General features: G+C 44.9%; 1 protein-coding gene across 6 annotated transcripts in view; it reads left to right on the top strand.

The window, feature by feature from the left end:
* Positions 1–16873, top strand: part of Hdac4 (histone deacetylase 4) — a 243446-nt gene that overhangs the window by 111692 nt on the left and 114881 nt on the right. For all 6 annotated transcript variants that reach the window (XM_051190805.1, XM_051190804.1, XM_051190803.1 and 3 more), the window contains one exon: positions 12009–12080. In XM_051190805.1, the coding sequence (XP_051046762.1) occupies positions 12009–12080 (72 nt within the window). The remainder of the gene's footprint in view (positions 1–12008; positions 12081–16873) is intronic.

Raw genomic sequence — 16873 nt, 5'->3', positions numbered from 1 at the left:
ATGACTAAGCAAGATACTGACTGATCTATGAGTATAGCAGAATATCATTCATATTCATTTTATCACTACAATCTTTTTTTAAAGGCCACTAGTTCTTTAGTTCTATCCATGGTCCCTGAGCTATCTGTCCTTTGGTTCTCGATCACCCAAAGCGGTGTCTGGCTCCATGTCATGGAGTGGGCTTTAAGTCAAATCATTGATTGGTTGTACTCCCACAAGGCTTATGCCACCATTGGCCCAGCATATCTTGCAGGTAGATTAATATAAGCGTAAATATTAATTTATTTAATAACTTCTCTAAAATACAAATATTTAATTAAAATTCATGTTTTATATTCTGTTCTATTTTCTTACAATATTTGTAGCTATATTACAGTTTTTCTGTTTTGTTGTCTTCACTACTTTTTTAGGTTGTGGGCTGTTCTCACCATCATTTATATTTTAAATTTTCATGGAAGAACTAATCTGCAATAGGACATTGCTCTCTGAAGAGCCATTGTTCTCTGTTTTCATGGGACCCTTAAGTTTCCCAGGTTTTGGACAAGTTTTACTTTAACTCCTGTACCTGGGGTTCCAGAACTATACAAATAATGATCCAGGAGGCCACTCCCAATGTGAACACTGGCTTGGAGGTCCCAACCTTCTGCCCTTCTACAGTTCTCTCTCTCTCTTCCCCTCCCTCTCTCTCTTACTTTCCCCCTCCCCCTCTCCCCTGCCCCACCCTTGGCCTGCTCTAGGGCAGCCTATGAGAGTTCTGTCCTTGCCTGGAACCTCTCTTACAGCTCTACAAAGTCACTTGCATAGCCCACTATGCGGAACATGTGACCTTTTAAGTAAGCATTTTTATCCCTGAATTATACTGTAACCATTGAATCAGGTGGCCAGGGTCCTATACTACACTGCCAAAACCTTGGTACCACCCTCTGCGATTGTCATGTGGAACCTGCAGGCTGAAATCCCACATCCTGCCAGTGATAACTAGTGTAGTTCAACAGCACATTGCTTTTCCTGGTGCTAGCTCTGTCTTTAGAAGATTAAAATAGAACACGGTACAATGAAATCACTATATTTTTAGAAACTGAATTTTGGTTGTGTAAAAAAGAATAATGTTATACCTTAGTTAGGCCCAGTGTGGAGAAGTTATGAGAGTCCATCCATACTGTACATAATAGAAACATGGTGTCAATTGCCGCAGCTTGCAGACTCTGGCAAACTGTCTTTGTTGGGGTGAGTCATGTGCTATGGGAGTCTTGCTTTAAACAGCCAGGATGTAATTATCTTGAATGCACCTGGTATAGTGGGAGAGCATTTGTTAAGAGTACAGAAAGCAAATAGAAGTGTGTGGACGTGGAGGAAAGGCTGAAATCACTGTGTGGGCATGGCCTTAAGTAGTGTCTGGTAGGATAGAAACTGTATGAACTATGCCTAACATGTTGACAATCATGGTGACATTTGCATGCTATGGTGTGCGTGTGTTTCCTTTTAAATATAATTATGTTTTAAACATTTTTTAAATATATGATTAAATCAACGTGCTCTGCACTGTCAGCACAAAAACTAAGGTAAGTTTGTGACATTTTAAAAGTTGACTATGTATTAGAACCCAAGAAGAACTCCTCTTTCCACTCTTCATTACCCCCACCCCCAAAGGCTCTTCAGAGACATAGGAAGTCTAGAGGGGCTGGCAGTGTTGAGGACCAGGCACTTGCCCTGGACTCCACCCAGTCCTGTTGGCTACCTGAGTTGATTAAAGTCCAGATGAACCCGGAGCTTCACAGTAGGGTCCAAACAGACCTAGGGCAAAAGCTCTGTTTCCAGGACCTCCATTTGATTTGAACATCCAATTACTAGATTGGATTTCCTTCCCTACTCTGCGTCTTCATCCCAGGATCTGCTGTAGTGTAAAACCTACTCGATGTCTGTCATCTTAGCTGGGCAGGCCCTGCTGGCTTCCAAGAAGAAAGCTCTTTTCTAGTTGCTTTCCCATGGGGAGGAGTGCTGAGTGTCAGCAGCACTGTTGACAGCACACATAGAGTTTATAAGATAACAGTAATATGGTCACCATGCCCAATTTCTGTACCAAGTGAGCAGGTGGAGGCTCAGCCAGTGATGGCCCCCAAGCAGCAGAGTGATGGGGACTGCAACCACCTGGGCTGACAGGGGAAGGCAGTGTCCTCAAACTCTCTGGAATCTGCAGTCTGCCATTGATTACTGCCCCCCATGTCTTCAGCAGGGTGGCCTGAGGTCTTGGGTAGCATCCTCTCCTGGAGAGGGGACAGAATGATGGAATTGCTTAGATGGTTTTCTCAAGGTCTGAATCTTGGAGGGCAGGCTCTACCTTGTTCGGCTCCTGATAGTGGTGGTCAGAGCTATAAAATTTAAGCAGACATTTAATTTAGACAGTATATCTCTGAACCGTCATGGGAACAGAGAACAGCTATTTCTCCCATTACATAGCCTGACTTGCTGCCATAGCCATTATGGAGACATTGTTCCAAAAGATAGTGTAGGGTAAGGTCTCACCTTCCAGACAAAAGTAACACACCAGGACAGTAGATAGCCCTGTACTTAGTCATGTCTTGGTCAGCTCAAGCCACAGTGAGGCAGACAAGAAAACCAAAATAAAGCAGCCAGCTCCATTGTGGGCTTCACTGCATATTCAGTCTTGTACAAGTCTGGGTGACATGTCTAGAATCTAGATTGCAGTAGGCCACAGACTCTTCCTTTTGTAACTCACACACACTGTTTCAGAAGGCCGGAGCTTAGTCCGGGATGGGGAGGTGTTTGCACTTGTTTAGGGCAGCTGAAAGTGTACTGTTGAAGCACACAGCCCAGTGGACCTAGAACTGACATATGGTCAGCTGAGTAAGTCAAACCAACATACCATGGGGTTTTGAGAATTGTGAGATTTGATCCCTTGAACAAATCCTAAAAGTTGTGGTTTTGCTTTTTCTGTGAAAATCGTAATAACCCAAAGAAGATTAGATGTCGGTTCTTCAAAGTGCTCAACAGGTCTCCAAGAACCAGCAGACACTGTCATTCATGTTCTTTTCCCTGTAGGTCTGATGCTCTGCTTCCTGAACCTCTCGAAGTGGCATGTCCTGCCCAAGCTGCATAACGGCTATGGAGTAGTCCTAAGGGATTGCCTTTCAAAGAGGATCCTCAAAGAGGACCCTCTAGCTTCTTGATACTGCTCTGGTCTCAGTCCTAGGGCTCTGGAAGTGCGCCCCCCCCCTCTTTCCCATGCCCACTTCACTCTTTAGTCCTGTGGCTCTAGCTTATCTCCTTCAAGGCATCTGAAATGAGCTCTGTGGTCCTCATCTTGGCTCTGGGGCCCTCAGGCATGGCTCTGGCCCCACTGTGTTCTTCCAGGCACACAACATTGTGTTCCATCTTCTCCCTGTGGCTTCCTCCTCCTAGAACACATTTTCTGGTGTCCTTTACATGACTCTTTCTTGTATGTGTGCTACCATGGAACCCTGGGCTGACCAGGATATTGCCTCAGTGCATTCTGCTTGGTGACAGGGGCAGGCTAGCATAATACCTGAGTCCTTACAGTGAGTCCACCACCCCTTGAGCACTTGCTGCCACTCGCTCTGTGCTAGCCTCCCCCTCTTTCCTTCTGGCATCCAAGGCAGACCAGTCTTTCTGAAAGGCATGTTTAACGAGAAAACCAAGAGCAGGGAAGCAGTGGTGGCGCACGCCTTTAATCCCAACACTCAGGAGGCAGGGGGATCTTTGTGAGTTCAAGGCCAGCCTGACCTACATAATGAGTTCTAGGATAGGTTCCAAAGCTACACAGAGAAACCCTGTCTCAAAAACAAAAACAAAAACAAGCCATCAGCATTGCAGGGTAGCAAGTACAACATCAGGGAAGGTGGGTAAAACCCTGGGCACTGTCCAGCCACAGGGTGAGCTGTCTCTGACTTCCTCTAATGGTTGGTTAGGGTTTGTTGTTGTGGATTAGTGACACATTCCTCAGAGCTGCTTGTTAGCATCTACCTTTTTTTCTAGCTTCCTGTCACTTAACCACAGACACATTTAGCTAATTTGTGATGTTCAACAGCGTAGAAAGTATGTTCGAGGTAGGTTCATCCGTAAAGTAGTTTTGGTTGCTGACTCATACTTTGCAGGGAGTGCTTTGGCATCGGGAAGTAGGGGAGGAGGATGGAGCACCTGAAGGAGGAGCCAGCCTAGGCTCTGGCTGAACTCATACCATGGGCTTCCCTCTGTGTAAATCAACTTAACTCTTCATATCAGCCAATCTTGGTCAACTTAACAGACAAGGAAGTCCAGCTGGAGGCTGGTTCTGCAAGATTGATGTAGTTGGGCATGTCTGACCCCAAACTTCACAGGCCACAAGGCCCTAGGTCACGGCCTCCCCCCATCTCCAAGCTCTCTTTAAAGGTGCTATTTCAGAAAATTAGAGTTGGCAGGAAAAGAGAGGCTGAAGCTCCCACAGCTCCTGGTCCTGTAGATGGACAGCTGATGTCTGGAGTAGGTAAGCTCTTCAGTAGCGGCATCAGAGTTAGGGCTGCATCTTTGAGATAGTTGTATCCCTGTCCCTTGTCCCTGTCTGACTGAAGGTGCCTATATTGAGAGCTGCTGCATGTAGGTCAAGAGTCTATGGGTACTGCTGTACTATCCTTTGTCATTTTCATCCATCATTTGTCATAGCGATTCTGGGAAACATGTATATCTCATTTCCAAGGTTATTTCTTCACTACTCTGAGTAAAACTGCCTTGAAACAATGTACCCAGTTGGTTCCCCACACAGGGTAAATGGACATGTTCTTGAGCATGGAGATGAATGCTGTTTACAGAGCTGGCCAGTACATTGTCTGCTGATCTTTGAGTTCATTTATAAATGTCTAATTGCCATCCTGTTCTCTGGGGAAGACCTGTCCCTGGAAAGAAGTCAGAGACAGCCACTGTGTAGTTCTTCCCTGGCCAGGACATGATAGGCCCAGGCTATGATAATCATCTAAACAAAGATGTTTTCTTTTGCTTATTCCTTTGCATCCTTGCTGTTACCCACCTGCTGATTCAGTCCGTGCTTGTTGAGCCTCTAACACACCTGGCCATGTGCTCTTCTGTGCCTTTTCTCCCCATGGACAGTGTCTGCCTGTGGATATGCTGTGTTCTACATATGTTCCTCTTTGAGCATGCTGTGTGTTCCTTGTTTCTAGAGCTTCTTGACTGTGTGGATACTGTCATTTTTTCTACATTTATATTTTCTTAGAGAAGATTTCCTGAGTGGTAACCAGCTTTGGGTTCTTGGTGGCTCAGTCCTGACCATGTTTCCCTTTGCATGCAGGTTTAGACTTCTGTATGGTATATGAATGTCTGGGCAGACCCCTTGTTTTTGTGCTTTGTCCTGTTGATCTGACTGAACATGTTCTAGAGAGACATGGTCCTAAATAGTGAGCCTTCCAAGTGGTTTGACACACACCAAATGTGCTGCCTGTGGTTTGAAGGAACTTTGGCGAACCATGGCCAGACTAAGGACCAGTCTGCCTGCTACCACTTCATGTGTCAGCCAATCTGAGTAAGCTTGACAGAGGATGAAGTCGAGCTGGAGTTCTGCAGGATTGAGGTAGCTGGGCATGATGTGTTAGTGGTTCTGGGCTTCTATGTTGTGCTCTTTTCACACCCTTAAGTTCAGCACCTGCTTGTAGATTGATTAGGAGCCAGGAGTGTGCACTCATTGGCCAGTGTGGGACTGGCGACACACCAGAGAACGTGGAACATTAGTGAGAAGACAAGCTAGACAGATTTATTGGTTTGAAGAAGGAAGGGCCTATCTTTATTCTTGGCTGCTCAAGAAAAATTTCAAACAGAAGTAAATGAAAGGGTGTAACCCCTGCCTCCCTTTCTTTAAGGCCCTGGAGTTCTCTGCCATGCCCACTTCATACATCCTGCCTTACTTATGTCCTGAGCATTTGAGGCAAATCCCAGATGCTGTCACACTCACATGTGCACTTGTCAGTTTTAGAACCGTCAGTGTGAAAGCAGCTCAAACCCATAGACACTGCACTTCAGATATTGAGGGTCACTGTTCCACTGGGTCTGTGCAGTCCCATCCTCTCTCAGTGCGGGGCCATGGCACCCCCACTCAGCTCCAAGATCTTAGTGGCCAGCTGTGTTCCGTTTTAATAGTTCTTCTCTGTCTCTGTCTCTCTCTCTGTCTCTGTCTCTCTGACTCTCTGACTCTCTCTCTCTCTCTCTCCAGTCACTTCTTCAAAACAGGATAGAAAAAGAAAAAAGAAAAAGAAATTCTCCCTAACTGGTTCTCCTCCCCTCCCTCCCCTCCCTCCCCTCCCTCCCCTCCCTACTGTGGCTGGAGCTAGTTGTGATTCTTAAGGGGAAAACAGCAAGAACACCTCATAGTTTATCCTTGACATTTTAAATGTCTGCCTGATTACCCCAAAGGAAAAATAGTGCTTAGAGAAAGAGATTCTTTCTTCCATTTTCATTTTCTCTAATAAATACACATAAACTATGTTGGGCATGCCTGAGGAATTCACGACACTTACTCATTAAAGTTTAATTCCTATTAATGGGCAGATGCGAGCTTTATTATAGAACTTTGGTATTTCTCAATAACCTGTGTGGCAAGAAAAAGCAGAACTTAATGGATTGGGGCACTCAAGGCTATTAGTGAAATTCACACAGGGAGGAGCTGGGTTTATTGAAAGCTGAGCCTGGTGTTAGCTGGGTGTGCAATACTCCCTTGCCTGGAAGGGGCTGGAAGGCAAAGGAGCTTGGGGTGGGAGCATTCAGCAGAGGAGAGTAGTTGGGTGTAGGTCTGCTGGGGGAGTCTGGTAGCTGGCCATTTCTGTCTCTGAACCATTCATGGCAGACCTGCAAAAGTTAACTGAATGACATAGCTTGGTGCCAATGGGATCCCACCAATGGTCACATGGGTTAGGGCCAGGGGATGGTGGCCTTGTCATGGACCATGGGGATCGATGCACTGGTCACTGAATCCAAACAAATCTAGTAAATTCACACCAACTACACACAGGGAATAGAGTGTCTGTGACTGAACATTGAACTGCTGGGTAAGGAAGCAGTAAGGGGTACCCATACTGCAGAGGCCACAGACTGCTGTTCCCATGGTCAGGACTCCTAGGAGAAGGGGGAGGGACTTTCATCTCTATTCAGACAGACAGTAAGCCATTTATGTTCCTTCTTTGTTCAGTAAATCATTTTTCATGATTGGTATTTTTTTTTTTTTTTTTGTCTTAGGCTGTAAGAGGTAATATATTTTTTTCAAATTTAATTTATTTGTATTATATTTTTATATATTTTTTGAGTGTGTGTATTGTGTGTGTTTTGTATTTGTGCAGTCAGCTTTCCTTCCACCATCTGACTCCCAAAGATTGAACTTAGAGTGTCAGGCTTAAGGACAGGCAACTTGCCCACTGAACCATCATGCTGGCCCTAACCTAGTTAAAAAAAAAAAAAAAAAATGTTTCCCCCGTTATCTAGTTTAATAAGACATACATACTTACATACACAAATATCCTTAACTTAGGAAATCCCCCTTTCTCATTAAGTCATATTTTAATTGAACACCAGCATTTCTATATCCTGCAATCTCACATCCCAGAGTATGTTGCAGTTTCTCTCAGAGTTACATAGTCCCAGTTGTAAAGTGACATTGGGTGTTTCCTCTCCTTTGTGCAGTAAGCCAGGCCATGGCTGGGTGGTAGTGTCCTCTCACCTTTTACACAGAACTTGGTGGCTGGAACAGATAACATAGGGAGCAAGGGTGGGTCTGAGGAGAGTGGGACCTCTGTGTGTAGCAAGGGCTGAGCTCTCTAGGGCTTGGGCTAAGATAACAAGGAAAACAGAGAGAATGTCTTCATCCACATCTCTGAGGCAGATCTCCTGTTCTGGAGATGACCAGGAATGTGAAATATAGGCTCTGGAGCTCAAGATTGTGTGTACATGGCAGAGCCAGGCCTGGAGCCATGTGTAGGCAGCATCTGACCTGGCTCATACTTGTGTCTGTGTGCCTAACTTCTCAGGCACCCAGCACCTGCTGTCCCCTGCCTGCCTGTATAGTGTGCTCTCTGTCAACTCACATCATCTGAGATGCAGGCAGGGAAGACAGGGCATGCACCTTATCATGTATGACCTGTACTTAGTGCGTTTCCTAGACACAGCAGGATGGATAGAGAGTCAAATCTGTGTCTTAACAGTGGTGATATGTGCCTCAGTCATGTGGGTGGTCAGCATTCACACAGGCAATTGGTGCTTTGTGTCTGTTAGTCTGATTTTCTGTTGCTGTAACAGAGTACTCCAGACTTGGGTAATTTATATAAAAGGCGGTGGGAAAGCTCAGAAGCATGTCACTGGCATCTGACCATTCTCTCATAAAAGTACGGTGTTCCAACTAACGTGGTAGAAGTTAGATGTGTAAGCATGACAGGCGAGCCGGCTGTTTTTAGCAACCATGTGTGCACTGATTAATCGAGTTCTGTAAGAAAGAAGCCAGTTCCTCCCGAATAGCACTAATCTTTCCCGTTGACCCAGTCACCTCTTCAGTGCCTTCTAGCAGTCTACTGACTGATGATGAAAGATTAGACCTCTTGGCTGTTCTCATGAGAAAACAAACAAACAAACACAGCAAGAAGTAAAGTGTTGTACTTTGTGCTATATGCAATACACCCCGCATGGGATGCAGCATTGGCTTACCGTGAACAGCGGAATGAAGGTTCATGAAGGAACCCAAAGGGGGAGAGCCTGTACCATCCTTGGGCCGAGCTCTGCCAGTCACTCAGGGAGGTTCAGCTCCCTAGAATTGATGTGTGTTTGCTGATGATCCCCTTTACATCACAGTAGTGCTGAATCTCTGATCAGATTCCAGTGGTTTTGAGGTTGGTCCTCAAAGATGTGACGATGCAGGGCTAGGGTTTCAGATGCCAGTTTTAGAGTGCAGCAGTCTCCCCAGTAAAAGAAGACCAGGATGACTTTTGGTCCTGATTCTGGCACTGGGCCCCTGCAGTCCTTGGGGATCTCCTGAGCAATGGAATGTCTTCGCCTCTTCTTCACTCATATCCACTCTAGGCTAGTGAGATGCCTTGGAGTGTGGTCACAAGAAAGATTCCAGGGTGGAGCTGCCAGCCCATCCACTGATCTAGTGCAAAAAGGTGGGAGCAGGAGGACAATCTATTGACTGATGAAGTTGAGCTTTTTGCCAGGTGAATGAGCCAGGAAGAGGATGAATGATTACTGTTTTAGTTTTATTTCTGTTACTGTGATAAATGGCCTGACCGAAAGCAACTCCTGGAGAAGGATCTATTTGGCTTACTTGCATCAGTGAGAAGACGTCAAGGCAGGAACTCAAACAGCTAATCAGAGCACATCCACAGTCCAGAACAAAGAGAAAGGAATGCATCTTTGCTAGCTGCTTGTACTCAGCTGGTTTTCTTCACTCTTACACAGTTCAGGGCCCAGCCTACCTTCAGGGTGGGTTTTCCTACATCAATAATTAATCAAGACAACCCGGACATTCCTGCAGGCCCACCTGATCTAGATAATTTTTTATTAAGACCCTCAATCCATGTGGTTATAGATTGCCAAGATGACAATCTCACAACCCCCCAACTCCATGGAGATGAGGCTTTTATACCTGGGAACTTTGGGAATCATGTACATCTTCTTATGGGTATTCGTTTTTGTCCTTAATAATACACCTGGAGTTCAAAGACAGTTGTGCCCTTATTCATGGACTTGTGTTTCAAGATGCTCATTGCATACCCAAACCACAGAAGGTATTGACTCCTGTAAGTGCTGCTTTCTGTGCACATGTGCCAGTAATAAGGTTTAATTCATAAACTGGGCACATCAAGAGAGTAACAGCTAAAAATATATACAGTAGAGCAAACATAACAAAGTGCTCACATAAGTTCTGTGTATTGATCTCTTTCAAAACACTGTCCTGTGTACCACTCGCCCTCTTATGATAATGGTGAGATGGACTTAGTGGCCTTTGAAAACTTCTCCTTGGTGTGCCTGAATTGCTCACATGACTGTTCGTGTGCTTTGTGGCTGCTGATAAGTAAAACAAGAGTTACTCAAAGGCAAACTTTGCAGTACCATGACAGCTGGTCTGGTAGGTAACAGAAACAACTGCTAAGTAGCCAAGTAACAAGTAGGCTGCACATCCCCAGCGTGGGTATGCTGGACAAAGTTTGGCTCACAGTTTGGGCAAGGTGGACCCAAGGAACTCAAGTTTTCATCCTGGGATTCAAAATGTCATGCCATTTAAGATGCAAACTTTTTTGTTTATTTCCAGACCAAGCTGCTATTATTGTTGTTGTTGTTGTTATTATTATTATTATTATTATTATTATTATTATTATTATTATATTTTAGACCTGAATTTGTCCCGTTCTCTATAGTAGAGTCAGTGTGAACAATAGGTAAATAGTGTCAGAGTTGAATCAGAAGGTGTCACTTAGCTGGTAGCAGAGTCAGTGGGTGTCAGGGTACAACATTTGCTGTTCTAGGAAAGGCTACAACATGTCAACCTAAGGTCTGACTTAGGATAGCATGTAGAATCCATGCTATCTTATCATTGTATTGTTGCCCAAGAGAGACAGCTAATTTGTAGGCACAGTAAACATTATCCTGAAAGCTAAGAGACATATACCAGTAAAAAGCCAAGAGATCACGTATAGCCCAAGACTCAGTCACACCACACATTGAAATATTTTCTGCACCTGCGCCTTGAGGGTTCTTTTTGAGTAGTCATAAAGGTTCAAGAAGACTGTTGTTGGCTTCACTATCTGTGGTCAGGCTGTCTCAGGTGGCCATGCTCTTGAGAAAGCATTCAGTCTGTAAGTGGCAGAGTAATTGTTTGGGACAAGTGGTTGCCTGTAAGGTGTGACAGTGACCTCTGTCTTCCTTCCTTCCCTTCCCTGGAGCATGGGCTGCATATCCCAGATAAGCTTAGTATGCTTCTTTTGGCTATTATAAATGTTAAAGTTGCTAGAACTCGATTCTGAGTGGTGGGGAGGAGCAGTCCCACTCTGTCTCCTGTGTGATTCAGATGTCCTCCTGCATGTTGCTGTCTCTTCCGTGGAAGGGCATGCATTGGGTCTCCTGGGCCAAGGCTTCTTTTTGTCTTCAGAGTTGAATTCCTCCCAAGACACACAGACTGGCTCTCCTGCTTGACCTGACTGTTACCTGTTTGTGCTCTGCTTTAAAACCCTGTCTGTGGGAGCTGCATGACTGCCCTGTCATGGGTGACTGCTGATGCAGGTCTACAGTGGTTCGCATGTCACTGCAGAACATCAAATACCACTTGTCACAAGCTGATTTTAAGGGGAAAATCTGGTTCCATGAGGTTTTATGGGTCTTCATTCCTTTATGTTTAGGGAACACAGAGGTACTAGGAGGTCTACATCCATCCTGTGCCAGGCTTTGGTGGTGGGTGGGTTCCAGTCTTATTCTCGCCTCAAGTCAGAATAGCCAGATTGGTTCCTGAATATGATCTAAAAATGGATTTCAAAGAAATGATTGTGTAATCTCCATAAGGCCACTGGTGCTGGCAAGGCAATCCCCAGGCTGCTTGGAGTACCCCAGCACCCTGTTTCCCACTGACTGCCACACGTGCCCCAGCTGCTTTGTTTGTGTCAAAGTCCAGACCCTTCCTCATTATCTTAATGCTTGTGGTCTTGCAGGAAAGCTCACTTCTGATAAGCCCAGTCTGGGCTAAATATAAGTGAGCCATGCTAGCTCAACCAGATGCCCTCAAGCTGGAATCCCAGTTCACCATATCTCAACTGAGGGCTGTTTCAATTATTCTACAAAGAGCCTTTCATTTTCTCTGGCAAGTAAAAATAATCAGTGCTGGAATTGAAACTGTCCTCTAAAAGAAGATGGGTGGGGCTGGTGACGCTGGGTGGGGGGCGGGGGTGGGGCGCACATGCTTTCCAGTACCATTCCTTGCTCAACTCTCCATTTCTGAAGCCGGTGTCTCCTCTCCTCAGATGGACTTTCTGGCCGAGACCAGCCGGTGGAGCTGCTGAATCCTGCCCGTGTGAACCACATGTCCAGCACTGGTAAGTCAACTCTCTTGGCTTGCCTTTGAAGCCCTGCTTTGCTGAGGGAGTATGATGAGAGACACAGGTCACTTTACAAGTGGGAGTGTGACAGGAGCCGGATGCTTTGGACTTGGTGCCTACTCAGATTGCATTTCAACTGTGTTTTTGGGTGCCTGGGCTCTGCCTTTCTTTTCCCTCCTGCCACCCCATGGGCTCTAGAACACTGAGCATGGGTGGGATAGCCTTAAGTATTGGGCCAGCTTTTAAAATTTGACTTTTTGAAAAGTTTTGACTTTCACTTTCCTTCACATTCAGTTTGCTCAAGTCATTTTGACTAACACTGCCATCCATAGTTTTGGTGTTTTGAGATAGTTTCCTAGTGCTTACCCATTGTTGAATGAGATAAGAATTTCTCATATGCCCTAATGGGCTATGAAAAAAAAGGTAAATAAACATAGTTTCTAAGAAAAACAGAAAATGCAGGCTTTGTGTTAACTTTTCTGCCATGAAAAGCGAGCAAGTGTGCATGGGCACGCGCGCGCACGCATGCACGCGCGCACACACACACACACACACACACACACACACACACACACACACACACGGTGCACTTTGAGAGCCTGTTGCTTAGTGCGGGGTGGGCTATGGCTCTCAGTGCTCTCTCTGACCTGCCTTCATTCTGAGCCTGTGGCCCTGTAGTTCCATTGCTGGGCACCTGGGCTTTCTTTACTCATTCTTCAGACATGAATGATAATGCTTCCCTGCAGAGTTCTCAGTAAGCTCAAATATATGTGTTAGCTTTTTAGTAGTTCTTCGATAAATGTTGTCTTTTAATGTCACACTGACTAGTACTGAAGATGGCGTGGGATGGAACTATGACATGCCAACTCAAGAGCCAAGTGTTTCCTGTGCCTGTTCTCATTTTCTTTCTCTGCTCCAGGGATGGTGTGTCAGCAAGGGTTAACCCCCATGAAACTCACTCTGCTCTTTTACCCCTGTAGCCAAGCTCCTTTTTCTTCCTAGTGTGTATAGCACATTTTTGCAGTGTTGAAGGTCAGTGTTTACACCATGACTTTAAGCCTACATAGAAGAAGTGCTGTCAGTCGGCAGTGAAAGGCATGTATCCACAGGGTGTGTGGGACATCTCATGGAGCCTACATGTTAGCATGTGTTCGAGAAGCCACTAGCATAGAGGGCATGCTTTCAACTCCATTTTGGTCACTTTGACCAAATATCAAATGCCTCACAGAAATAATAAGCTTGAGCTAATTTTGACTTTGAAACTTGGTGTGAAATATCTTTCATGTTGCTTTTTTATAGTATGGAACAGAAACACTGTGTTTTGTGTCATCAGTTTGTGTTGCTGTGTTCCTGACAACTGAGTTAATCTTAACTGCTTTCTGATATGCAATGAGAGTATATCCCATCAGCATATATCCTTTCACTTGAGTAGGAGAAGTGCCTAGTCCTTCTCATTGCCAGTCACATCTTATTTCTAGACCATTCCTTGACCTGCATTCGTGAGTACTAGAAAGTTCTGGTGATGGTAAACAAGCCTTGCTATTTTGTAGCAAGAATTGTTAGGACTGTACATCGTTGTCTGTACAAAAGATGGAAAACTGGCTGCATTTTCCATAGTATTTGAGAGTTCCTGGCAGTTTGGGCAGGAAGGAAGTATTTGCTTCTCATTGTTGTGAAGTGTCATTTATAACTGGCCTGGTGTACAGAGACAGATTTACATCTTTTGTGCTCGGTGCACTTTGGATCTGTGTTTATCATCAATTTTTATTATAGGTTTTAAGACATTGGTATCTCAGGTGAATCAGCCAGGACATGCAAAAGGATATAGTGTGTCTTTGTCCACCTTAGGTACCTGGGATGTAGCATTAGTTTTCAGTAGCTACATGTTAGCTTTGCATAATTCTTCCTACTCCCAACAATTGGTTACCTTTAAGGGAGAATCCTTTTAGGACCATATCCTGTACACTTGGTTGAACCCTCAGGTTTCTGTGTTCTCAAGTGGTTCTCATGCTGCCATGTGGAACCAGCACCCCAGTGCATAGATCGAGGGGCCACTTGACTGATGGGATGAGTGTTTGGCTGGAGCAGAAGCAGAAGCAGAAGCAGGTGGCCCTGTCAGGTTGGTAAAGAGCTTGGGGTAGGGGTGCTATTTCCATCTCATTAAGGCCTCCAGAGCATTGTGGCAGCCTGGGCTGTGTCTTACTCCCTTTCTTTCTCCCACATCCCTGGCCACACCCCTTCCTTCATGTTTCCAGCAGGGCTTTGTCTGTTGACTGAGAGGAGAGCTAATGGGAATGCTGGTTCAGCCTGGCCCTGGTGCCTCCAGTTTGCCTTCCAAGCACCCATTCTTTTCCCATAGGTTCCCTGCCTTTGTGCCTGTGTACCTTCTCCTCCCACCCCACCCTGTGTTTATTTGAATGTTCTCATTCTTGAGCTGAACATTTAATTCATTAATTCATTTATTTTTCTTTTTGATATAAGAATTTAGGTCATACCCTTCCCTCTGGGTAGGAGTGAGATGGCTTTTCATAAGTTCTGATTTGCAATGTTTAATTTGTAAAATGTGTTATATCAATACTTTGTAAAACATGTTTCTCAAGAGAGTTATTTTCAAATGTCTTTTATAGTTCTTTAAAAAGTGATACATAGGTATTTAAAATCTGAACATATGAATTTTCCAGAAGACCCTTGCTAGGGTATTAGCTTACTGTAACATATTAGAAGAAGTTATTGAGCCTTTGGATTTTAAGATGTGGTTTGTTTGACAGTCTGCTTTTCCAGACCTCAGTGTGTCACTTCTGTAGAATTGAAGAAAAGTCAGAAGTACTAAGTGCCATGGGAAGTAAGGAAGATGGCCTCTACAGGGTTGTCCAGGAAGCCATAGACTATGCTCACCCTTCACTCACTCATTCCTGCAGGTTGGAGTTTCTTGCAGCTAGGCTCTGTCCTTAGCTTTTGGGACATATGCATGGAGGACTCAAACAAACGTCCCTGTTTCTGTGGTATTGGACTGTGCCTACAGGAAGGGACAGTCAAGTCAGGGAGTTACCATGAGGTAGGAGAAAGAGATAGCAGAGTTTAAGGTAGACTGGATTGGCCTGAAGTACTTGCATGGTAGAGTCACATTAATTGACTGTGATGGGTAATTAGATGTACCTACATGGACTTTCCTATCAGAGATAATCTTCCATCCATTATGAAGAAGCACTGTGAATCTGAGTGTGAACTTGAGAGGTTTTCTAGACAGGCATTCAGACAGCACAGAGGTGAACCTTGGAGGCAAATATGGTTTCGCTCAGTGCTACCAAAGAGCCTTTGTTCCCAGTGTATTCCGTAGAAGCTGTTTATAAGAGCTAGTGGAACATTGTGTTGCCGATTCGCCAGAGGGTGTGCTACAGGATTGGGTCGAACCCCCAGAGAGAGTGTCCACATGTGAGGGACAAGGTACTGTAGATTTCAGGAGGACTTGTTCAGGGCCCTGCTCTGATAGGTCAGGATAAGTGATGACATGGGTGATAGCTGTTCCCGTGTCATAAACTTGTCCTTCGTCTAAGTGCCATGTGTTTTCTGTAGTGTTAGTCTTGCAGGAAGTACCTCTGAAGGTAAGGGTTAGGAAATAGACTGGCTTGCCAAGTAACTTCCCCAAGGTCACTCATTTGCTAGCTGACTCACAACAAGCTCCCATGAGATTCTTGTAGATGCCAACATCTGAGCCACCAGCACACACCAGATTTCTAGCTGTTTTTTGGACTATTTCTGTCCCTAAGGACCCAGGAAGTCCTTGAATGCTGCGTTCCTCTTTGGCCATCTGAAGTCAGGTGAGATCAGATTGATTTCCAGGAAGCTCAGGTTGAATGCCTTTGCTGCCTTGCCTTGAGGGGAGGGAGCTGGAAGAGGTCCACCACCCCAGCAGTGCCGCTTTCAATTCACCCATCCCCTCCTTCCACCAAGTGCAAGAAGCATCTATTTTTACATATTTCTGCTGTTTATGTTGGGTAATAGTGGTTCCTACTGTGACCCAGCTGTTAGGTGAAATGTATAACCAAGTGTTTGGAGGTTGCTAAGAAGGAAATTCTGAAATTCTGTTTTCTTAAGTAATATTGACCTTACATAACTGGAATGGCAAAGACAATGCAGATTTGGTACCCTTCCCAGACCACTGGGACTATTTTTAATTTTCCAGTAATACATTTTTACCCATTGAGTCTAGGATAATGAGATTGCTTTCAGAGGTGGTTTGAGGTATATGCTGCTGTGTGCAGGTCCAACAGTGTTTTGGGGAGAAACTTTTCCCAGGGCTCTGGCTAGACAAACTTTAATACTTATTGGCGAGGACTAAATTGGCTGCTAGCAACTCTGCAGCCTGTGATTTTCCACCTGTCAGAGTATGGCTGTGTCCATGGGTGAGCCAGTGTTCAATAATAATAAAATGCTAGTTTGGGTGTTTCCGTGTAATTGTGCAGTCTTAGAATTCCTTCCCAGTAACACTGTTTATAACATCATTACAGCAAAGTCTCTAGTGCATGGTTCTGCCGGTTGGTTATTTCTGGAGGTTCTGCTTGTCTTTGGTAGCAGTACTCACACATGAAACTGTGGGGAACTTTTACTGTGTTTTGGGGGTCAGGCCTGGTTGTACATAGATCAGGAAGTGCGTGTGTGCATGTGTGTGCTTCTCCAATGCCATCACCCACCGCACCAGGCTTTATCTTGTTCATATGTTCTTGTTCATATGTGCTTGCAAATCTTCTACTTGCATAAGAGTCCCCCCCCTTATGGGTATAGAATGAATT

The sequence above is a fragment of the Phodopus roborovskii genome, unplaced genomic scaffold (genome assembly GCF_943737965.1).
Source record: "Phodopus roborovskii unplaced genomic scaffold, PHOROB, whole genome shotgun sequence".
Lineage (NCBI taxonomy): Eukaryota > Metazoa > Chordata > Mammalia > Rodentia > Cricetidae > Phodopus > Phodopus roborovskii.
This window is presented reverse-complemented; position numbering and strand designations above follow the sequence as displayed.